This window comes from Cupressus sempervirens, chromosome 8 (assembly GCF_028749045.1).
Source record: "Cupressus sempervirens isolate cs-2001-9-10 chromosome 8, ASM2874904v1, whole genome shotgun sequence".
Lineage (NCBI taxonomy): Eukaryota > Viridiplantae > Streptophyta > Pinopsida > Cupressales > Cupressaceae > Cupressus > Cupressus sempervirens.
In genome coordinates, this window is record NC_143125.1 from 509,588,438 (window position 1) to 509,612,788 (window position 24,351).

The 24,351-nt window shown below is 35.6% G+C and overlaps 1 protein-coding gene across 12 annotated transcripts in view; it reads left to right on the top strand.

Annotated features, from left to right (window-relative positions):
- The first annotated feature begins 10,228 nt into the window (after positions 1–10,228).
- Positions 10,229–24,351, top strand: part of LOC149543430 (uncharacterized) — a 176,447-nt gene continuing 162,324 nt past the window's right edge. For 6 of the 12 annotated variants that reach the window (XM_089798218.1, XM_089798220.1, XM_089798226.1 and 3 more), the window contains exons 1-2: positions 10,268–10,406; positions 12,299–12,381. In XM_089798218.1, the coding sequence (XP_089654344.1) occupies positions 12,367–12,381 (15 nt within the window). In that variant the 5' untranslated portion in view covers positions 10,268–10,406; positions 12,299–12,366. Of the gene's footprint in view, positions 10,407–12,295; positions 12,382–24,351 lie in introns of all 12 variants that reach the window. The other 6 variants (XM_089798219.1, XM_089798221.1, XM_089798223.1 and 3 more) reach the window with 4 other exon arrangements.

The window sequence follows — 24,351 nt, forward strand, 5'->3', positions numbered from 1 at the left end:
AAAAAACTCTTTATTTCCACATTGGTGGTAGGGAAATCTTGCAACTTGATGATCCATGTGCTCAACCACTTTATCTTTTGTTTCATCCAAGTCCTCCTCCTATTATCCAATCCCTCTTTCATTAAAATTTTAATCCAATGTTGGTTATTAATGTTTTCAAGATTCCTTAAATAGCTTATTAATTGTGTTGTTGTTGCCACCTCCAATGGGTCATATTGACATCCAATAAAACAATTTCATATGGTATTGAGGGATTGACTTTGATAGCGATTAAGTGTTTTTGGATCTTCTCCAATTGTCTCCACCCACGCTTTTTCATATCGGCCCCCACAATCTCACATATGTAAGGAACCAGCATGACCAATAGACCAAAGAGAGTTTTCTTGTTCTTCTAATCCCAGAGCTTGACATTTCTACATCTATTTTGTAACTTATAGGATGCTTTCCACCCTCCTTGAATCCTTTATGCTTTACAAGTCTCCTAGTTGAGCCTATAGTGGATGTGAATCCCCAAATATTTGTAATTCTGTACAATGTTAATGAGCTACAATCGAAAGAAGGTCCAAGTGTCCCTCTTTCATTTTCAAAGAAAAATTCATGATTTTTGTCTTGGTAATGTTCACCTACATCCCCAATTCTTGACAAAAGCACTCTAAATCCTCTAAATAATCTTTTAAATCCATTGGTCATTTTTGAAATTAAGATTAGATCATTAATGTAAAGAAGAAGTATCACCACATACTTAGCTAATTTGACCCCTCACTGTCGATTTTGTGTAGTCATGATTCTAATTTACCAATATATAAGCCAAACAAAGTTGGGGATAATGGGTGCCCTATATTCACACTAATTTCACTACCAAAACACTCAAACATTCCCACTTTAGTTCTATTTTGCCTCTAAGCCTCTCATAAAGTCTATGCACTACTTCTCTATACATGTCTGGAATGCATAACTCTTTCATTCTTTTCCAAAGCTTTTCTCTAGGCACTATATCAAATACTTTCTTGAAGTCTACAAAACAACAATTAGCTACTTCCTTTCCTTGTTCAAAATTTTCTCTATCTAATGCCTAAGAGTGATGTAGTAATCAATAGTAGAATATCTAGATCAAAACCTGCTTGCCCTTTTGCTCTTTTTCCTTCCCCTTCTGCCAAATTGTTGATTTTATGTTCCAATATGCTCCCAAAAAGTTTTCCAAATAGGGGTTGATCAATATAGTACTATAATTAGATGGGTTGTTAATATCCCCACTCTTAACAAAGAGCTAACTACTTGAGTAGTCTAGCCCTTTAGAAAACCATCTTGAATGATGTTGTAATTCCATAGAAGTGATCAAATTGGTAGTAGAGTCCTCATCACTTTGCTCACAGAGTAACATTGCATATTCTAGCCATTGAGCACCTATAATACTATTTTTTTCTGTGATTATGTTTGTTGGGAGATATTAATTCCTCCTACCTTCCATTCATATTCTCCCTTTTTTTATTGAACCAACTCTGTAAATTTCTTCTTGTCTTTTATGCTTGTATTTTTTGCTTCTATAGATTTCTTCACCACCTTGCACTCTTTATCATACCAAGTATTAGCTAGAAAAGTATTTGCAACAATCTTTTTACCATGATATATTTTATATGCCTTTAGCACTTTCTGTAGAATAAGGATCAAAAAGTTGTTATGAACATGTTCAAGATCATTATTGATCCATTATGTAGCCCTGTTATTGTTTGTCTCAAGGAAATGTTATTTGAGAGCAACCTTGAATATGTCCTTATTTTTCTGGTTTTATGAGCATTCTCTCATTGTTAATGGCTTTCTTTTCCCTATGAAGGTCACATTCATTATGCATATTACTTGGGACCACATTCAGTCTAATATAAAGGGGCATGTGATCCAACTTCATCTCAATAAAAGCTTCTCTGATATCGAACTCTATCACTCTAGAAGTCATATTTTAAATAAATCACATATACCACACTCTACCCATTGTAATTTTTGCACGTGATATCCCTAGATATTGGCCAACCACCCAAGTTGTTTCAAAATAACCATGCCAAAGAGACTACACATCTCCAATAGTTCAACCCCAGAATGTGGAATGATCCCCTTGTTGTCTTGAAAGGTTCTTTTCCAAAAATGATCTTCATTTTCTTTTAACCATAAAGGGTTATTCCCCCCTTCTTCCATGTTGTTCGATGACAATGACTAATTATTGTTGCATGCCCTAATTTACAAGGCAAAAACACAACCACAAATTATTATTATTTTTTGAAAGGAAAACTAACGATAAAGTTTGTAGAACTATAATTGTTATGAACATTTTGTCGAACTGCGGAGTGTCTAAACAACTATTCATGTTTCCTCAAGGATGTTAGAAGATACTAATTTGATCATAAGGTTTGGAGATGATAAAATTAATTGGTGAAAAAGGAATTTGTTTTCATTAGATATCATGTACTACAAGTTTCCACGAGGTGCCAATTTATTTCCCAACATTAATTGACCATAATAGCTAGGTGATGTTATTATATTGGATTCGCATCCTATCGTCAAGGTGAGACATTATGTATGTAATTGTGTAACACAATTTCTGCATTGATGTTGTTATAATGGATTCCATAGTTACTTTGTGAAGTGTGTTTATGATTGCCCTAGGTAGTGACTATAGCTTGCTACATTTTGTGTCCCGTTTTGATCCTAAGTTATCATAGTAGGACTATTTCGATGAAAATCTTGCTTTATATCCTTTCACAACTTTAGCTAGCTAGATGTTTTACAGCTAGGTATTTTAAATCGTCTATCATTTACTTATTATCCATATCCTATAATGTACTACTAGTTACCAACTCTTTATTAGTAATCCTCCACATTTCTATATAATAATACCCACTAACAACTCATTTATTAATATTTCTATTTTATTTTATCATTATTATCTTTGTCATTTTATTTTATCTTATAATTTCTTTGTTATTTTATTTTATTGCTTTATTATTTTTATTTTCTCACACATCATTATACTCTACTAATTCGATTATAGATTTAGCTACCATTTTAATTCTTAACTACCAATTTAGTTACAATCTTTAATTATTAATATTTTAATATTTCTAGCACTAAGCTTACATGCTTTCTAATACTTTGTTGCTTACTAACCAGGGATCTCCACCAGTCTCATACAAATCTCATTTTAAATCAATTTTTCCCTACTTAATTTTAGAGGGATTATAATTTTGTGTTCTAAATGTATATCTTTTATATATCACCAAAATGATGTACCTACTAATTAATAGCATGTCTTAACTAACATGTTATTACTCAATGGCATACTTTACCTTTGCCTATACATCATACTACACATTACCGCTAAAATGCTACGTTCATTTGGTCTTAGTTTGTGGGAAGGATTCTTGACATAATTATATGTATTATTTAATCTATGTGTATAATAATTCACATTGCTCCTTAACATTATGCATATTAGTTATATAAAATAAGTAAAATAAAATAATCATGATATGAAGACGATAGGTAACATAGCCTCTAATCCAGAATGATTAATATTACTATTAGCTATGAATTGCATAGTCCCAAGTAACTCATAACTGCATGGTTCCTAATTACATTTATCTGTTGCAACTTAACTAATTTCTTATAACATTATGATCCTAACTCAACACAAACATCTTAATTTTCAATTCAACATTAATAAAAAATATATTTTCCTGCATATCTATTACTAAGCTTTCATATCAAAATATAAGGAAATCATAACTCCACACTAACTTTTTACCATTCTTCCTAATGCCCCTAGGAATCCATAAAATTATCCCATGTACTAACGACATCTCCTACTGACCTATAATTTTAAAATAATACCCTAACTTCAAAAATTACTTCCTATATATCAATCTTATCTAACCATTATCACACTTCCTTATCATATAAATCTATTACTAACCCTTGTTAATTATTTAATTTATATCAAATAAAAAACATCTAACCCTAGCAACATCAAAAATTAATCCCCATACATACCTATTTCCTACCTTACTAACAACAATCCTATACTTAATCTATATATTATTACTTTAATTTAATACCTATACTTTATATGCTTAAATTTAATATTTAGCGAGTCCCCATTTCCTAACCTTTACCCTTAACATGGACTAAATGTGCATACCCTTACCTATCCCCATCCCATTAATACACATCTCCCAACTTCATAGTGTCTATACCAAAGTGGGCATACTTTCTTATTTTTTTCAAAGCATGGAGTCTTTTCAACTATATTTTAACTAATACTGACTCAATGCTAAGTGCCTAACTCTTCCCAAGGCAATGATGGCAATGGGTGAAAAAGGGAATACATGTAAGTATCTTTTTTATATTTTTTTAAAACTCTACTCTCTCCCCTAAAAGGGGTGGGTGCCAATAGGGAGAGTTTTGACATATGTCACAACATTGGTCAGCCCAAAACACCATTTACATGTGACATGAGATGGAAGGCAAGGTGGGGACACCTAGAAGCTATTAAATAAATGCACTTTTTTTTACTTGACTCATTTTTTTAAGGTGGGCACCCATGTGTTCAAGTTTCTTTATATATTTATCAATGTTTTAAGTTTACTTTTATTATTTATTTTATTTCTTGTACTATGCTTTGAATTAGTAAATGTATATGTCTTTTTTTCAAAAATCTTGTGACTTTGGAAAAGACTTAGGAGGCCTAGAGTTATTCAACTTATAATTTAACCCCTAAGTCTTATAGGCTCCGACTAGGAGAACCAGAGCTTATTCCTCTATTATTATATTGGCTTCTAATAGGGATGGATTCATTTTCCATTTCCATAGATTTTCTAGAGAGGAAAAAGTGCACCTACAACAACTCTTTTCTTGTGGGTTTATTTTCAAACCATGTCATATATGGATTTTATTTTCTTCTACTCTCATCTTAGGAGGCCATGATTATGGTTTGTCATTTTTATTTTTTTTGGCTTCCCTACGAATTTTTAACTTGCAAGTGGATAATACTATAGTATCTACCTCTTCTAAGGATCCACTAGTACTTGACATCCAAATGAACTAATCTTCATGCACATAAAATAAACTATCAAAATATGATAACTTCCTTCCATTTCATAACATATGATTTTACAAATCAATCACCTATGTTTTGAATTGAGTCAACTATATCCACAAGGATATTCCACACAACAACTATGAAATATTTCTACCAAATGTTTTACAATCAACATAAGAAGTAGGATCTCATTACATTACTGCTCCATAATACATCAAATTACATAATGTGAAACTCACAAATGAATATCTCCTTAGAAAGGCCACTTTGTACAATTTCTTAACTTCACATTGTCAACAATATGCAATAATAAGAAAATATCTTTTTACATCACATTGAAACCACAATGGAGACTTAACTTCACAACACATTTTGGAGATGTGAAGATTTGTCTCTCTACACACTTGATTTTTTTTTTCAAAATTGCCAAGAGGGAAACCCCTAATCTCTTCATAGGAACCATCTTCTCAAAACCTACAAAACAACACAAACTTGGAACCATGGAGGCTCACCCTCCCATCCTAGGCTTCTATGAAGCCACCCACCAAGCAGGGGAAGCCAAGATCCAAACGGGATACACACACACAACACCTGCCAATGCATAAAACATATCACATAACACAAAACAATCCCTCCCATGGCTTACACATTGATTTACCATTTGAACCATTAAACATAGGGTAAAGGTGTGCTTTCAAAAAGGAGACTTTCCATATCATACCATATCTACAATAACAATTTTTCATGCCCTTTCAAGGCTTTTCACAATTCAATCAAAATTCCATGCCCTTTTAGGGCTTCCACAAACATCCTCCAAACATACTATCACATCTATAGCTTCCTTGAAACCCATACTCCATTAACATCCTTCTTATACCATTTTTCCCTTATCACCCCCAAAGCATGACATGAATGAATATGGCATACAATGGAGCCCATACTCCAAGGTTCTCAACTATATTTCAAGCTCGACTAAGGCCTTCACCCTGGACTTCTCTTCCCTTCCCAAAGGGTGAGTGAAGCCCTCACACCCATAACAATTCTTGACATTCAAATTTTAAAAAAAATATCAAGAAAGAAAACCAAGAAAATTACATGAACACAATACACATTCTCACCATTACAACACAATATCAAATTTGCAATACCAAGATTCACTATACAATGCATGATCCCAAAACAATTACTTCATGCTTGCAGATTCATTATGCAATGCTAAAAGAAAGAACATGGTTTTGAAACACCAACCTTGGTCCAAGTTGAAGGCAATGATAGTTGTTGTAGAGCTCCCTTAGTCTCCCTCCAAAACCCTAACTGTCTCAAACTTGGAGAGTGGGTGAACACCCCACTAGTTTGTCCAAGACTCTCAAATAAGGCCTTCCCGCTATCTATTTTGGCAAAGACACTAAGCCACTCCCTCTTACAAACTTGTCTCCCTCTAAATTTGCTATATTTGACTTAGTGGGGACATGGAAGAGAACACATGTGACAACTCAAATTTCGAATTGGTGGAAGAATGCACAAGTAAAGGGCCCCCCTAGGTTGTCTAGTCACTATCATGGTCAAAATTAGGTCCCTAACATGTTATACTATCACATGGGTAGCTCATTTTCATATAAAAGACACTTTGGGCAAGTCTAAATTTGAATTTTCTTTAATTGTGACCCATCTCACCCCTTGTCAAGTGGGTTTACTTACTCATTAACAAGGTAATTAGTTTTAGGGTAAAATGCCACCATGACCAAAACCTCCACAAAACCCACAAGTGTCAAGTGACACATAAAAGCACACTCAACGTCACCACAACATGTTCCTAATGCATCTTTACGATCAAACATTTCCACATACAAGAAAACTTACATTTATGAAATAAAATACATCACAACGAAGCTTTCAAATCTTCCAAAGATTCACCTTGGTTAAACTGTATTCACCTAGGTTTGGATCTTGGTTCCCCCAAAATTTCCATTGTTCCACTTCCTGCACATTAAACTCGAGCATCAATAGTCCAAGGAGGTCATATAAATATATATCATAAATGCATATAATTTCAAATGTTACATAATCTTATTAACATAATTCAATTAAATTTCTTTTCCTAATCATTTCAAATAAATCATTAAAACTTTAGAATATCAAGATCTGCATATCATAAACCATCTTAATCAAATAAACTTTTATTTGCATATCACATTAAATCATTTATTTGCATATCACATTAAATCATTTATTTGCATATCACATTAAATCATAAACCATCATAATCAAATTAACATTTATCTGCATATCACGTTAAACCATAAACCATCGTAATCATCATATCATAATGTAATTCTATCATGTCATAAAGTTGCATCCATATGTGATCGATCATTCCATTCACAATATCAGGTTCATAGTACATATCATAGATGCATAAGACTACTGCAAATGTCAACATCAATAGATAAATAAGCCATTGTCCTACTAAGTCTTGAATAATGTCAAAATATCCAAATCCTGAATTTAAAAAAAAAAAACAAGTAACATACCCCCCCTTAAACATTACAGTACAAGCATTTCTGCAATTCAACTTCTATCAAAGCAATTGAACAAGGTTGGTACATGAACAAAATCATTAATTATATCATTTAGGTCTTAATGTACAAACATAAGTGCAGATATTAAGATAACATAACGCTATAGTCTCGAAAGTATATCGAAACATCAAATTAGAAGTATCATAATGCAAATATGTCATCTATACTATGATGGACGGGTGAGGCCTCACATATTAATAGTCCTAGTATTGAAGTCTCCAACAAGCATAATTGACAAATAGAGATATATACTTTTTTACTAAGTAGTTCTCTAAGTTCTGCATCTTGTATAAGTTAGGGTTTCTTGGAACAAAGTAACAAACATCCAAAGTGAAAATTATTTTATTTACTGTGACCTACAACCATATGCATTGTTTGTTTGGGTCTTCTTTTACCAGTTTTACAAATTTGTACCACTTCTTGATAAATACTACGATTCCTTTGTGACCTTTGCCAATTTCATTCCCCTTTTTTCCAAACTAGCAATTTCTTTTAACCAATGAAATTTGGAACCATGCACCCTTCATGCCCATGTGTTTCAACAAGGATAATAATACCCTTCCCCTTTGCTGTAGGCTCCAATGTGAGACCTCTTCTCCATGGACATCCTCTACAATTCCATCTTACCACTCTCAAGTGATCTCGTGGGGCCCCTATTTCCTATTTCTTATTTGAGTGATGGTCATTTGAGCTTTCTCATTTTTCAACCAAGCCCACTTGCCCTCACTTCTAGTTGTCTTAACTTTTTCCCACTCTTTGCTTTGTTCCTCTTATTGAGAAAAAGCTAGACCTTCATCTAGATAAATCTAATTTCCTCTAAACAACCTTCTATGGACTAAGGTTGATATTTGTATCCTCTAGATTTTTGAAGACCACTCTTACATGTCTATCTCTTTGTTCGATTGACCTATTACCTATCTTGTTTTCTTGTTGAATACACCAATCCATTTTAGCTTATCTCTAAGAAAGTCTCTTGTTACAATATTGGTCCTTTCTCTTTCCTTGAAGTTTTTCAACCCTTTGATGATGATATTTGAAGCCTTGCCCTCTTTGTCTGGTTCTTCCCTTATTTGAATCCAGATATGTCGCTCAATAATGCTCTTTTGTTTATTTTACTAAACTATTTACTACTTGTGACCATGATTTGGCCTCTTCTATCCTTTCCTTTAGTTGAGATTCTTTAACTTATATGTCTGCTAAGGTAGATTAGATATCTTCCAAATGTGTGTTGCCCATCTCTTCAATATTCCCTTTCCTTTACCCTGCGTTATCCTCGATAATACAATTTCCTGTTTCAGGTACCTCAAGTTCATGCTCCCCTCCATCCATTTTGGACTGCATGCTCGAAATTTGTTGTTTAAGATTCTTGTTTTCTCATTCTATTTTGCTTATTTTGTTCTCCTCTTCCCAATTCCTTGTTTCTATAGTTTCCACCCTTATTTTTAAATCCATAAGTTCTTTGACATATAAATTTGAGGGTCACAAAAGTGGTGGTCTAGTTGGAGTGTAATAGATATCCTTGCCTTATTTTCCTTCGCTATTGTCTCCTTTGTTTGCGGCACTAGTTTCTACTTGACTTGCATTTGATATGGTGTTCTTGTTGGATTCAACTTGTTTATATAGTTATATTTCATTCCCCCCCTCCCCGTGTTTCTTGCCTCATAATAGATTGGAATATTTTGTCATTTTTGTTGTTGTTCCTTGGCAAGATCATAGAAAAATATTTTTCATTCATTTGCCTACCCTTTGACACCTATCTACGCCTTGGAATACCTTTGTATTAAGAGAAATCAAATTTCCACAATCCATAGATAATCAAAATAATGTTTCTGGATTCAATTGTGTCATTTTTTTTGCATCAACATTTCATATCACACTTTGTGATCCATCATCAAGATGAATGATAGAGAGCAAAAGTTGATGCATCATAGAGTGTGATCCGAAACGTTGATGCAGAAACAACACCACTATTGAATCCATAAACATTATTCTGAATACCTTTGTATTGTTTTATGTTTACCAATATTAGCCTTTCACCTGTATTACTTGCTTGCTTTAGAAAATCTTTCATAACTGGTTGGCGAACCCTTGTTAGACTTTCTTCAAATTGGGTCTAGGACAAATCATTACAAGCTTCTTGTCTAGTTCATTAGGGTTGCGACCCATATTATATGGTGTGTGGTGACAACTCATATTTGTTTCAGTATTTTCCCCACTTTTATGTGCTAAAAAGTTTTTAGTTATGCAATTTAGAGTTGTCAATAGTTTCAAAAATGTATTGAGTACGTAGACAATGCATGAGGAATAAAGAAAGAATAATAGGAAACAATGAAAATAAGTGAAATCATATACTTATATAACAACTAAAACCTCTCTAATTGAATCAATGACCTAGATAACCAACAACAAGTGCTTCTTCTTGATTGAATTCCTTGAATAATGATAAAAATATCATAATTTTAATTAGTTGAACAATGATAACAATATACCAAATTTTAAAGTTTTGTACTATAATTTTTCTTGTACATTTACAACATAGAGTACATCACATGGCTCCATGACCATCTAGCTTTATAATTTGACTCTCATTAAATAAGACCAACGAATACGAAGCGAGATAGATCAAACATTAGAAAGCGAGACCGAGCAATTCTCAACTCCCCTGGTTTAAATTTACGTATTCCAGATATAGCCGAAGACTCTGCGGTTATTCGAACAGTCAAACATTGCTTATTTAACATGTAAGTTTTGCAATGCTCACAATGAAATGCAAAATTTCCCATTCAATTACACAGATTGTTCTTAGATTTTTTCAGTTTTTTTTCTTTCTGCAAAGAGGGTCTGTTTGGTGTTTTTGTTTCTTTACATCTTTGGTAGCAATGCCAATGGACAAAAATACTGTTTACACCAGTAATGCGTATATGTGGCCTGCACGTTCATTGCACAGTTAATTGTGTACAGAGATCAACACAAACTCCACTTAATTTGACAATTTTTGTTGGTATGTTTTTGTCTCATTTTACAGGGTTGGTCGCAATCTTATTTTTACGGCCTGCTAGAAGTTGTAGGAACAAACAAAATATAAATTATTTCTCTCGAGCAAATTTGTTCCATTAGAGACTTAAAATTTCAGTTTCCTGCAATTTTTTTGACTCGATTGAAACATAATTTTTATAGTTGTAGCAGGAATAGAAGTTAATACATAGGAATCTTGGTACCCGCATAGTAGGGGTTCTTCTAGCCATTGTTTAATTGGCTAGGTTAAACCTTATTGTCCATATTGCAACGTACATTGAGGTGAGACTATTTGCCTTTTAGCCTTTTACCCATGACAACTCGACTAACTTATCTTACAACTAGGTGCGATTTGCGTCTCAGTAGGATTACCATGCCTCTGGCGAGCCGAAAGCACCTTAGCTGGAGAATTTCTCCAAGCAAACTTTTAACTTGGGTGCCTTTACAAGCACCAACTCCAAGGGAAAAGAAGTCGATAGTGCGTACATCCGATGTCTACGTGCTGCTAAAAGTGTTTTGGGTTGATTATACATTATCCTTCTAACAAAAAAAATTACAAACAAGATACAACATATATATATTATAGAATCAAGCTCTCGGAATCCTATCATGCAAATTTAAGTTTGCTTGAGCAACATTGAAATTATGCAATGATCTGTGAATTCAAGTCTCCATTTCCATGCTGGGAATTGCATAAGAATTCAACACGTGATTGTGGTAATGGTGCCGAGACAGAAGTAGAAGAAAACTGCCCCAACACATCAATTCACACATGCTCACAAAACTCACAACTCACAAAATAAATGCACGTAAAACTCGTTACATTTTATTGAATTTCAACTTCCATCAAGTAATTACATCAATCTGCCACAATGATTGCAAAACATTGATTGATCTGCTACAAAGACTACAAAACATTAACTATTCATAGCGCCTCAAATTCTTAGAAAAGTCTGTAAAATCTGCACCTTTTCTCTTTTCTCGTCTACCATGATTTTTCTTCAAACTTGAACCATGCCAAGTTCCTTAGATACATCTTTAGCCTGCTGTCATACTTGCACACAATCCTCATCTGCTCTCCTCATTCCTACGCTGGCACCAAGTCCTCTCCCAATTGCACTATTTTAAATACTTTTATTAACTCCCACTTGGAGCCTTCTCTCCAACGCCTCTTTACTTTACCCTCCCAGCCCCTCTTACTCTACGCCATGCCTCCTCTTATTTCAACACTCTGTTCTTACTCTGCCACGTATCCTCAATTTGTTGCTTCCTACAATTTGTTTCTGTTATCCATATTCCTTTTTAAGCAGATTGCTCCTCAATTTGCCACGCAACCTCCATTCGCTGCATTTTGATTCCTCCTCAATTTGCCATGGAACTTCCATTCACTGCATTCTTTTCTTCCACTCTATCTGCAACCAAATGTCTTTTCTTTTCTTAATTATTCGCTTTCTTTCAAAACATATCAATCATTTAATCATTTAACTGCCATTATTTAATTGGAAGAGTGATTGTTTTGTTCTGTAATGCTTAGCTTCACCTCCTTAATATGTTTCCTCTTCTCTGCTTTGTATGAAATGAATCTTACACATGCCAATATCATTTGGTTTTTTAGCAGCTAAAGGCATTCTTGCTATCTATTATGCGCATATCCTGCCTGGACTTCTTTCCATTCCTCTTTGCCCGATGTTCCTGCATGAGGTAATTAAATTGACCATCTTGTAGCAGTTAGCTGAACAGTTTGATATGGGTTAGAGAGATCTATATTTTTATCTTGTTCAAGTGGTTTGGAAAGGTTGCTTGAGTATGTTTTTACAGCACTATTCTATAGTGCTTATTGGCCTGGTTGAAAAAATATTTTGATTATATTTCATTTAAAGAGAGCAAGATAGAGAAACAAAGTAGGCCTCACGGTTATTTGGAAGCTTCTCATAATGGATTGCAAATGTCTGACCAAGGCATGACTTATCAAATCTGTTGCAGGAAAACAGCTTCCATTTGGACATATATGTGTAGATTGTCAAAATCCCAAAGTATTACCAGGCATTCAGGGCACATGATTAAAGGATCACCAAATTTGATCAGTACCTTGTTGCTGAAAATAATGGGATTTGTTCTGTTTTAACGGGTCAAAGGACACACATGACAATTTATTCTATTATTGAGATGTGAGTTGAGAAAGAGGCAGGTACATGCCACTAGGGCACTTGACGTGTTGGCTTCGCGCGAGTTTACATAAGGGATTCTGTGGTTCATGAAGTCTATGTCAGCTTATGGATTAGCTGCGATCCTGATTTCTTCAACTGATTACAACTTTAGCAGCTTCTTATCAAAAATCAAAGTTTGCATCTAGATTTTATTCAAATACAAGATTCTTATTGCACAAGTGCTCAAACTTAAAAAATGATGAGGGTCCACTATGATGTCTGAACTTTTTCAAGGGAGTGAAACTATAGACTGTCCTTTTTGTATAGTGACATTTGTCTCAGCATATATGGCAATCAATAGCAGTATGCTGTCTTCCAAAATATAGGAAATGAGGAGATTTTTTCAAATAAATCTTGACATGCATGAAATTCAAAGCAAAGCTGTCAATTTTGTCTATTTTACATAAGATAGTTCAGACATGTATATTCTGGGGTATTTGGAAAGCAACAAACATGTCTTCCAAGGGCAGAAAAGCATGATTAGTCATCTCATTACAAGAATTGCTTGTCAGATATGAGAATCAACATTGGTCAATAGCAAGGGATGATCTTATTCTTTGAGAAGTATGATGTATTTGTTGATTTGTAGGAAGCAAAAAATTATGTTTTCATTATGATAACTAGAATTTTTAATCCAATCGAGGACATGTAGTGCTCTCAAGCATAAAACACCCAGTGAATGTGGGAATTGATGTTCTTTTATGGACATGTAGCAGAATCCTCAAAGTTCACCATCAAAAGATGTCAGCATAAGCAATAATATTACATAGGATATTTGTTATGTTCCCTTTTCTGTATGATCACTTGGGCATTTGGTTATCCTATTCTATCATTTTTGTAGGTTAATCTTATCAGAAGGGAATGAATTGCTGGACGCATTGATATTATTTGCCAAGGTTTATTAAAATTGGAAATTTAATTTATTTTATAGTGAAAATGGTATACAAAAGGTTACAATATGAATATAAATATTGTCTACTCCACAAGATCAGCTAGATCACCAAAATGCTGAAATCATGTACAAAATATCTACTGAACCTCTAGGATATTGTAGCTTACTTTTTAAAAGTAATTACATGAAGACAAAAAGAGACATTGTGACTGACAAAATGATTCTACATGGGACAGGGTATTCTTATGGGTCATATTAATCCTATGATCCATAATATTGTTATTGCACTCGCTCAGCCTTGTCACACTCAAATGCCCTCAAGGGGAGCACTTTGAGGAAGTTGAAGGATCCCTTCAACTTCCTTGGAGTGCTTCCCATCAACTTCTTCATTCCTCTTGCTGGCTTGGGCTTCTTTGTGGCAATCTTTCCACTAGTGTTTTTTTTGTCTTCTGGCTTTCTTGCTTGTTTTTTGTGGGATTATGTTCACTCTTTTTTGTTTTTGCCCCTGGGTATTTGGCCTATTTTTAATTTTGTTTCCCTCTACCGCTCTTATTTATTAGGCCACAAGTTCAGCCTTTAATGCCTTGTACTGAAAGGACATTGCTTGGCCCAAAGTGGTGGGCAATCTTAATGAGGACCTAGGAGGAAATAAGGCCAATGTTGAAGGGAAAATTTTGCAAAGTGAATTTGACAATCATAATACAAAGCCTAGAGGTGGTCGTATAAGGCTGCTTTGGTTGCAAACAATTCTACCAATTAGTGCCCATTGTTGCAACCTTTAATTGAGGATTCATGACAACTGAGACAATGGGACCTAAAGGATTATTAGGGGCTGGAAGCAAGGGAGGTGGAGATGGATGCAAAGTAGAGGGTAAGATGCCTCTTTCTAGATCCAAAATTCTCTCTTTCTCCAAACAACAATATGTGAAAAGCCATTAAAAATGAACAAAATGGGCTTTTAAAAATGTGACTATCTTCTTTGGCTCTATGGATATGAATTCTTTGCCTTTTTGCAAGTTCTTCGATAAATGGATTGGAAATATATAGGGTAAGAAATTTGGGGCTCAATGCCAACTTCTTTTGAATGATGCAACAATGGATTTTTGTGGTTGTTTTAAAATCTCACAATATGCAAGGAGTTATAAAAAATGGGTTTTGGAATGTTGGGCAATCCTTATTTAGGCTGTTCTCATGGTATGTTAAAGGGAACTTAGACCAAGTTCTAGCTTGGTCTTCTCCAAATTGGATGGAAATTAAGAATGTTTTGCCTGAATATTGGTGCTTTCTCCCCCAAATTTTAAAGCCCTTGGGCAATGTTCTTCAAATTGAAGAATCTAGAGTTACTCTTCCTCATTTAAAGTGAGGATTTTGTTGTCAGTGTACATCATACCCCTATCCATTTCATGGGACCCCCCTTTGTTTGTAGGCTTGGCAAGCTAAGTGCGTTAGTCTACGGTGGAATTCGGGCAAATTGGGTGAGGTACAGTTAGAGGAATTATTGGACTCATCTGATCATCTTTGAGTGTAGTTCAACGCTTGTCATGGAAAAAGAGTGGTCAACGCAATCCATGACCCATCCAAAAATGCACTCTCCATACTTTACAGAGCGTGGTTTCATTCTTGTGGTGGATTTTATCCTTTGCAGGAAAATTCCCTGACCTCACCAAAACTGCACTCTCCTTGAATTGTGGAGTGCATTTTCCACCCTGTTGAGGATTGAGTTTCCCACAGACATAATCTGCGGTGTCACCAAAATCGCACTATCCATACGTCGCGGAGCGCAAGTCAACCAACCCCAAGGAATGGTCAAACAAGAAAAAATCCCCAACCCCCCCTCCAAGTTGTGCTTTCCAAAGTCCTTGGAGCACGGTTTCAACTTAGTCAAGGATTTCTTTCAGTGAAGAAAATCCTTCATCCCTTCAAAATGCTGCCTTCCACCATTTGCGGAGCGCACTTTTGTGTGTGCTGTGGATTTTCTCCTCCTATATCCCTTCAAAACCCCACATTCCTTGAAATCTAGAGTGCAATTGTACTTATGTCATGGATTTTTCCGTGTGGATGGAAATCCTTCACACAAGTTTTTTTTGGGCAATCTTTTACCCTGTCACGGAAAGTATTCCACAAGGATAAATATTTCACATGTCTGAAATCGCTTTCAAAATGTAAAAAAATGAAAATCCAGAAGTGTGAACATTTTGAAATCCAAATAGGAAAAGTTGTATTTTCTTGAAAATTTGGGAAGATTTCAAAAATTTGGAAAAAATGAAAAATCTTGGATAGTGAAAAGAAATTGAAAATCCAAATTCCAAAAACTATGAAATTGCCATATCCAAATCGTAATAAGTTGATTTTTTTTGGAAATTTGGAAAATATCCCAAAAATGGAAAGTTTGGAAAAAAATCTTGATAGTGGGAAGTCATGAAAATCCAAAACATGAAATGCCAAAGAGTAAAATCCAAGCGAACGAAAAATTGAAAATTTCGAAAACATCAATCTTGTTGAAGTTAAAAATTTTTGGAAAGAAAAATAAAACGAAATGGTGGAACATAATTGAAAAATAAAAAAAACAAAAAGTTGGGAAAATTGTTTTAGGATAATTTTTTTTTTCCGATTCAAAGCATTCAAATTCGGGAAATTAAAAAAAAATGACTTCTGTGTGGATGATTTTTGGATTTATATAGAAATTCAATATTAATTTTATTAATAATTAATTTAATTATTTTTTGAAAATAATCCAAAACATTTAAATTGAGGAAATTTAAAAGAACAATTGATTTTTTTGCATTAAAAAGAAAATTGATTAAATATTGATTTTTGATCAATATTTAATTGATTAATTTCCAAAAAATCAGAATTGGATGATTTAGGACTTAGCTTCATCATGAAGCTAAAAACATCTAAATGACAACCTTTTTGAAAAATGAGAGACAAGGCGACAAGTGACTAATCATTCCAAATCAGAATCTTGGTGAATAAGTAAAGCGGCTGCCTAATTTTAGCCTATAGTTTTAAAGGAAGCTCTTTAGAAGGATGGCTTAAATAATCAAACCACTTCATTCTTTCTCTCTCACACACAAAATTGAAGAACGAATCAAGAGCAAGAGTGAAAATTAGAGAGTTTGTGAGAAAGATTTCAGAAGAAATTTTTGTGATCCTTGAGGAGAGAGGAAATTCTCTTGAAATCTGAAAAAGATAGTGAACTTCATCAGGAAGATCTTTTTCTGTAAGTTGTGGAAAAATGCACATTTCTTGAGAAAATCATGAAAAGTGAATTCTGAAAAAATTCTGGAAATCTTGACCAAATTCCAAAATGTTTTTTTTGCATTCTTATGTATGAACATCTTTTGTTTTGTAGGAAGGAAGAATGACAAAACCCCGAGGAACATCAGAAATGCAAGGAGAGTTAATAAAGAATGAAAGGAGAAGATTCTACCCCGAATCCAAAATCATGTTGAAGTGGGCAGAAATTGGAGATACAAGCCTTGGTGGCCTCGATTTGAATGAGTTCAATCAGAAAATGTTCGGATACAAAGATCATTAGCCTACACACTTGGCCACCAAGATCATGAGGAGTGGAATTGTTGTTGTAGCTAGTCTCCTCACCTTTCAAAATCGAGAGTTGATCGTGGAATGTGCCAAACATATAGTCCCAGGGATAGAAAAATCAAGGATTCAAACGAAAATATTCTTGCGCATTTTTCTCCAGCATCCATATCTAAAGCATTTGGGATCCTTACACACTCGAGAATGGTGATGAAAACACATGAGCGGGCACTCGAGTCTACATTGCTGGAATTCAATTCTGTGAAGAAATAATTAACAAGAAATGGTTGAAAACAAATAGATTGCATCATTCCACGATTCCTAAGGGACTAGTATGGTTTGACTTGTTGTGGGAGTATAGCGACATGATCATCGTAGTCACATTTTTGGCGTGCCTCATTCCTATAAATTTGAATTTTAGATGCGGTAGTTCGTTGAGTAGATAACAGGAGAAGGTGATAGGATAGATTGGGCTAGACTCATAAGTGATAACCTAAATGAACAATTGATGAATCTAGAGCACACAAGAAAGTTTTACATGAGCTCTTATGTCATCAATATGCTAGCTTGGAGGATGAATTATGACGGTCTAAGATGCAAAGGACCGATTGGGAGTAGAACCCCAACACTTGAAAGTTCATGAATGTTACCGCTGTTGCATTTATATTCCAGGGATGATTATGTAAGGGTTAATGATGTCTTTGCCATGCACATAGTAAGGACCTTGCAAAAGAAGCTACATAGGAGATTATTAGTTAGCGCAATGAAGTCGGTGGAGGACTATGGCGCTTGGTTCATCAAATGTCCCACCTTTTCATACACCCAAGTTTAGGGATTTTCCATGGAGCTGTATAAACTTCCAAGGTACCCAACAGATAAGATGGTCTTGTTGGAACTCACTTGGCAACTCACAGTCTATGACCAGATTTAGAAAAGGAAGAGAAAGTTGGGATTGCATTTCCTGATGTCCATTGGAGAAGGAAAAACTATGATATGCCCATGTTTGAAGGCAACAGAGAGATCATTAGATGAACTTCATTTCTTTCATCTTCCACTTTATCCAAAAAGGTCTGATTTTGATCTCTACAACAAGATCACATCAGTAGTAGGATCAAAGTATCGGCATAAAGTTCACCTCGAAGATTTTTGGGCAAATGCTGCGGGTGAGCACAAAATTAGAAAAAGAATGCATTCAAGACTGCTATTGAGCATTCTTAGAGCATGCAACATATTCCAAGTTCTTGATCAAATGGAGGAGTATCTAAATGTGATGCAAAAAGGATTCAATCCAGAAATTAGACTTCATCCATATGATTGGCAAAAAGAAAGAGGTCATGGATCTGGACACTCTTTCAAGGCCAGTCTTGGATTTTACAAGGTTGTGGATTGAGCGTAAACTCACTGGACTTGTTGTGCTAGCAAATGGATTTACACATAGATTAATTGACCACTGACCACTCAGGGATGAAAGACTAGGGCAAATATCTGAAGGGAGTATGGAAGAAAGAGGAACTCCATTAGAAGATGTAGAAACTAGGAAAGGGAAAGAGGTAGCTTGAGAAAAGCATTCTTGGAGTGAGACAAATGTTCAAGACCCTCAATAGAAGAAGCATAAATCTGGTTCCCTCTTCTTGGAGTCACACTCCTAGTGTTCAGGAGATAGAAACATTTGAAAGGCAGGAACTAGAGACAAGCATAAGGAGATTTGAGCGAGAAGAAAATTTGACCAGGCCAGTACATGATAGATTGAGTATAAATGCCTATGGAAAATTTGTGCAAGGGAAAGGAAGAGATCAAGATAGAGCTATGAATGAAAGTCTCGCTGCAATCTTAGAGCGAGAAATGATGGAGGCCGAGGCTAGTCCAAAAGAGGAAGAAGCTCCTGCAACAACGATATAGATTCCAACTATTGAAGTTTTAGCTTTTGAAGTGACGATGGATAGTCAAGGAGGTGAAGAGGAGACCAAAATTCAAGCGGGCCAAAGGAAAGAACAACTGGTTATCCTGGGAGACCAGAGTATACCCATTCTAGAATGGTTAAAGCAAAAAGTTCATAAGAGGCAATAGAAAGAAGTTGATTTGACAATTGAATCGCAAGAAATTTTGGACTGAGCAAACCAATCCGAAGAACAAGGGAAAGCAAAAAGATTCACTAAGGTTGTCAAAGAAGAATCAGGGTCTAGGATTTTGCAAGTTTTAACTCCTATAGTTGACAAGGGTAAGGATCAAATCACTCCAGAGGAGTACCATGTCACGAAAATACATCTTGGTTGTGCTTCCCGGGTGCAAATCATAGAAGAATTTGATGACTGTACCCAGGCTTTGAAAGATAGACTGAAGAAGTTGGAAGAAGGATACCAAAAAGAAAAAAGAGAAATCAAAGCCTTGTGTCAGTACATTAACAACTTGCCTCGTCTAGTAAGAGAGGAAGGTCCATCATTGGTCCCTTCGACGGGTGTTTCATCTGAACCAGTGGATGATATTGACAGGATCAAGCCAATTGCTCAAGGTGCGAAGGTTTGGGCTGAAAGAATTTAAGAAGAAGTCTTCAAACATGTGGAAGAATTGGTGTAAGTGCATACCAGGGAATTAGTTGTACTCTCCAAGATCCAGTACATGTAGGAACCATGGGAAGATGAGCATATTTACCAAGATGAAATGAATTCCGATAGTCAAAATCTGATGGAGACCCCAAAGCAGGCATTGATCAATCATAGAGTTATTAGCGAAGGGGATGTCTATGATTTCCTTCAATGGTATAGTGCAGTGATCACAACTAAGGAAATATTTGAGAACTTCACCAAGGAGTCCACTCGATGGAAAAAGGTGGTTGGTAACATCAAGCAGGGGTTGTCCAATACAGTTGCATCCTTGTTGTCCTAGAGATTGGTAGAGGATGAAATGACAATGAATAATTTGAACGTCAAGTTGGAGGAGTCCTTTCAGTTGAATATTTATGAAAGAGATGATTTTGAGAACTTCTCCATCTTCTTGAATACTATGCACACCACTCAAGACTCGCTACTAGATTGGAAGGAAAGTTTAGGAAAGGTTGAAAGAGCAATCGCTGTTCTAGAGTTCAAGCAAGAATCAACACCAAGCATCAACACAAAAGAGTTGGAGCCGGTGTTGGATCGATTCCATGCCTTTAGGCGAGGGAATCAAGGATAGATGCACTTAATGAATAGTGGATGTTCTTAATGGTCATTTATTGCGCCCCACTCTATTCTTGAACGAGCATGCGTAGTGGACATTTTTAACCCACTAAAGTAGTGGATTCCTTATTGCATTAATATAGATTCCTTTTCTTTGCCCTAACTCTAGTTAGGGCTGGTGTGGCACAATTTGGGCCATCGGTTATTGTAATCATTTGGGCCATTTGTTGTAATCGAGAACCTATATAAAGGCTTCCCTTCTCATTTGTAAAAGAGGATTTTCTAAGATTGTTGCTATGAGCTACTGAGATAATAGAGTTTTCATTGAAGCTTGGTGAATATTTAAAGTGTCTTGGTGCTTGCTTGTTCTCTTAAATTCCCTCATCTAGGTTAAGCTTAGTTTAGTTTAGTCTTGTGATTGCAATCAAGAATCCTTTGGTTTATACTTTTGACGTTTTAGTGATTCTAAAACGTTGTGCAAAGTTAGCCTGAACCCCTTTTATGCATATGTCTAACTTCTATCATTCATATACATTGTTCTTTATGATGGTGTATGTGGTGCTACGAAAATCTTTCACATAACCCTTGAAATTGTACCTGTTCACGCGCAGTTGTAGTATAACTTGGTGAACTTGAGCTCAATACATTGGGGAATTCGTCCACCAAAGTACCATATGTTGTCATCACTTCCCTTAGGATTAGAATAGAATTTCTAAACCCTATCACATTTCATTTCTGCATATTTGTGAAAATCCAAAAAGCAACACTTCATTGCAAAATATCTAGATAGCTCCCACATCCAACATGACTTGAAATGAGTTTGAGTAAACATACGTAGGGCACCTTGTGATCATCAACAAATCACATCAACCATCGAGCTTATCCACAGTCAAGACTTGACATTGAAGGAGCTTTGGAGTCATTGTATGATCTTCTAGCAATCTTAGCATACACACGACTTTATTGAAGAGAGGATAAGATACTCAATATTATGTTCTACTGGTTGGTGGATCATAAAACCCATATCAACAGGTTTCAATTGCCCTTGACCCTAACTTTGAGATTCCTAATAAAATTGCTCTATTTGCAGAGAATGATACCCTTAAGTGAGATGGGGAACTTTTAGGCAATCTCCATGCTTGCTTTTTCTGTAAAGAAATTGTCACTTGAGAATAGATTGCAATTCTATAAAACTAGCACAGAACGGGGCTTCCAATATTAAAAACATTGTTGATAATTTGAAGGTGTGTTTGCCATGTAAGGCTTGGGAAGGTACTTATAATGTAGGAAAGGAAGCTAGAATTAATGATAAAAACCATTTGGAAATTCTTGCTAGCTCTATTGATAAAAGGCAAAATTTGACTCACTCCATTGTTGATAGAGTGGAGGATGACTCTCCAAGATATAAAATCTTCCTCACTAACCTACTCTTTGAAGAGGAGGTGGTAGTTTTCTTGGAAAATACTCCTAATTATGATTCGGTGTCTTCCCATCCACCACTTGTCACCAATGTTACTAATTTGGTTGAAAAGAAGAATGCTCAACAACTAGCTTTGGAGTCTATCTAGGCTAGAGCTAGGAATATAGGCCACCAACTCCTAAGGCTTTTGCCCAAAGTGGCCAAGGTCTTAGAGCCATGGAACCGAACCTCTTCCCTAGTAATGAAAGACTTGACAAGGAAATTATTATTGTTAATACTGAAATTGGAATGGTTGAGGCAACTTCACAAGGCAAGTCTGATAAATTTGAGCTAGGCTAAAGTTAAAGGAGATTAAAGATTGAGGAAATTGAATGATAGACAATCCTCATCCTATGTTGGGATAGAGAAGAAAGCCTTAAAAAGGGAAGGGAAACCTGTAAATGCCTCAATATATTGTATAGGAACAAGAAGTCTCTTCCCCAATTTTCTCCTAATAAATGAACGTCAATATATCAAGTTGGAATGTTAAAGGATTAGAGATGAGTGATAGAAAATGTGTGGTTAGAAATTGGTGCAAGAACAAAAGAAACTTAGATTGTTTATGTCTCCAAGAGATCAACGTTGTTGGTTTTCATGCTTTTAATACCCTAAAATTCATCTAGAACCAAACCAAAGCATTTATTACCCAACATGAAAAAGGCAAGGGTGGGATACTATTTTGATTAACCCTAAGTGGGTTAACCAAATTTCGTACTTGGGCTTTTCCCCATGTAATAGACTTTGTTGGGTCACTTTATAGATGCATGCAAGTACTATTGGTATTTGTTCGGTGTATGCCTCCAATGACTATAGAGAAATAGCCAAGTTGTGGAGTTGGATGTCCACATCACTCCCAAAAGCTCACTGGATCATTATTGGTAACTTTAATATGATTGAAAATTAAGAGGATAAGAAGGGAGGGAATATGATTTGTTGGAAAGGAAATGAATTATTTTTTGGGTTCAAAGTTAGATAAAGGACATAAGATAAGATAAATGTATTAATGTCCAACAAAGACCACAAGGGTCTAAGGGACTAAAAAACGTACAACAGGACAACTGTCAACAATAGGAACACCAAATAGTGTCCACAGAAAGAGCAGCACACGAAAGCAAAAGAACAACAAACAAAGCCCAAGAAAGTCTAAATACTCCTCACAAATGAGAAGTAGTCTAGAATCAAACGGTATGTTCTGGGGCGAGGGTGTGCCTTGAACCATCTTGAGGAGTCACTAGAAGTAGGGTGGTTCTGCTGAGTGTACTCTCTATGAGGCTCCACAGACTTGGTGTGACCTGAAGTATGGCCGAGGGACCGCTTTGTTCCTCGGGCAAGAGACGTAGGAGCAAAGGAGGTGATGAGCTTATTTGTAGTCAGTGAAGTCGGTGGCTAAAACTGTAAAGTATGATCATAGAGATGGAGGCCTCTTAAAGGTAAGGGGTAAGACACTGTTGATTACTGTATTTGAAGAAAGACGAAAGGGATATGCACTCTTTGAACAAACAATAATATCTTCCCTTGATCTTATAGAAGATGGGGAAACAAAAAACAAAATGGGTCTCAGTCTTCGCCTCCCCAAGCTGGTAGAGGTGGCAAATCTTGTCCTCTCTATTGATTTGATGGTCAGTCCAAATATGTAGCCAATGAGAGTCCACTCTGAAAGACCCCAAAGTGATGCAGAGGGCATGAGTCCAACGACGAGTGAGGTACCATGGGCACACAATAATCCCGTCCTGAAGGTCCATGTAGTGCTTAACATAGGAAGTTATCCCTAGGCAAAGCCCTACTGAAGGATTGCTCCATCTTGTGATAGTATACTGTCTATAAATGTCGGTCCTAATGTGCTTATTCAGCTCCTGTTGGGAGGGAAGGAGGTGAGCGAGATAATCCATAGAGAATTGAAAGGGGGGAGATGACCCATCTCAGTCCTAATCAATCAAAGCTTTAATGTCCCTTGGTCTTCTGGCTAAATTGAAAATACCCTAGCTAATAAAATTGCAACACATGTTAGTATTCTAAAGATAAAGAAATAAGATATTATTAACTTATATGTAAGAATAATAGATAAAATCCTAATTCCCATTAACACCCTTCTTAAGGAGAGGTCGTGATCAAATGCTTAGTTCTTGGGGGATTGCTTCATGGGGTTCTAATTACTTTGAACAGATCTCCACTAAGCACCATCTCCTCACGAAACTTCCTCTCTCTCAAGACCTTATGGATAACCATTGCTGATATATCCATTCTTCCTAGGAGAGATTTTCCTCAACCTAGGCCTTATAGATAATCACTCTAGATATGACCATCCTTACATATGCAGGTCTTCAAGTCTTTCAATTATATACTGACCTTTAGAGATTAAGCTTCTTTGCCTTGATTCCCAATAGGAATTATAACATTCAATTGGAAATGTTCTTT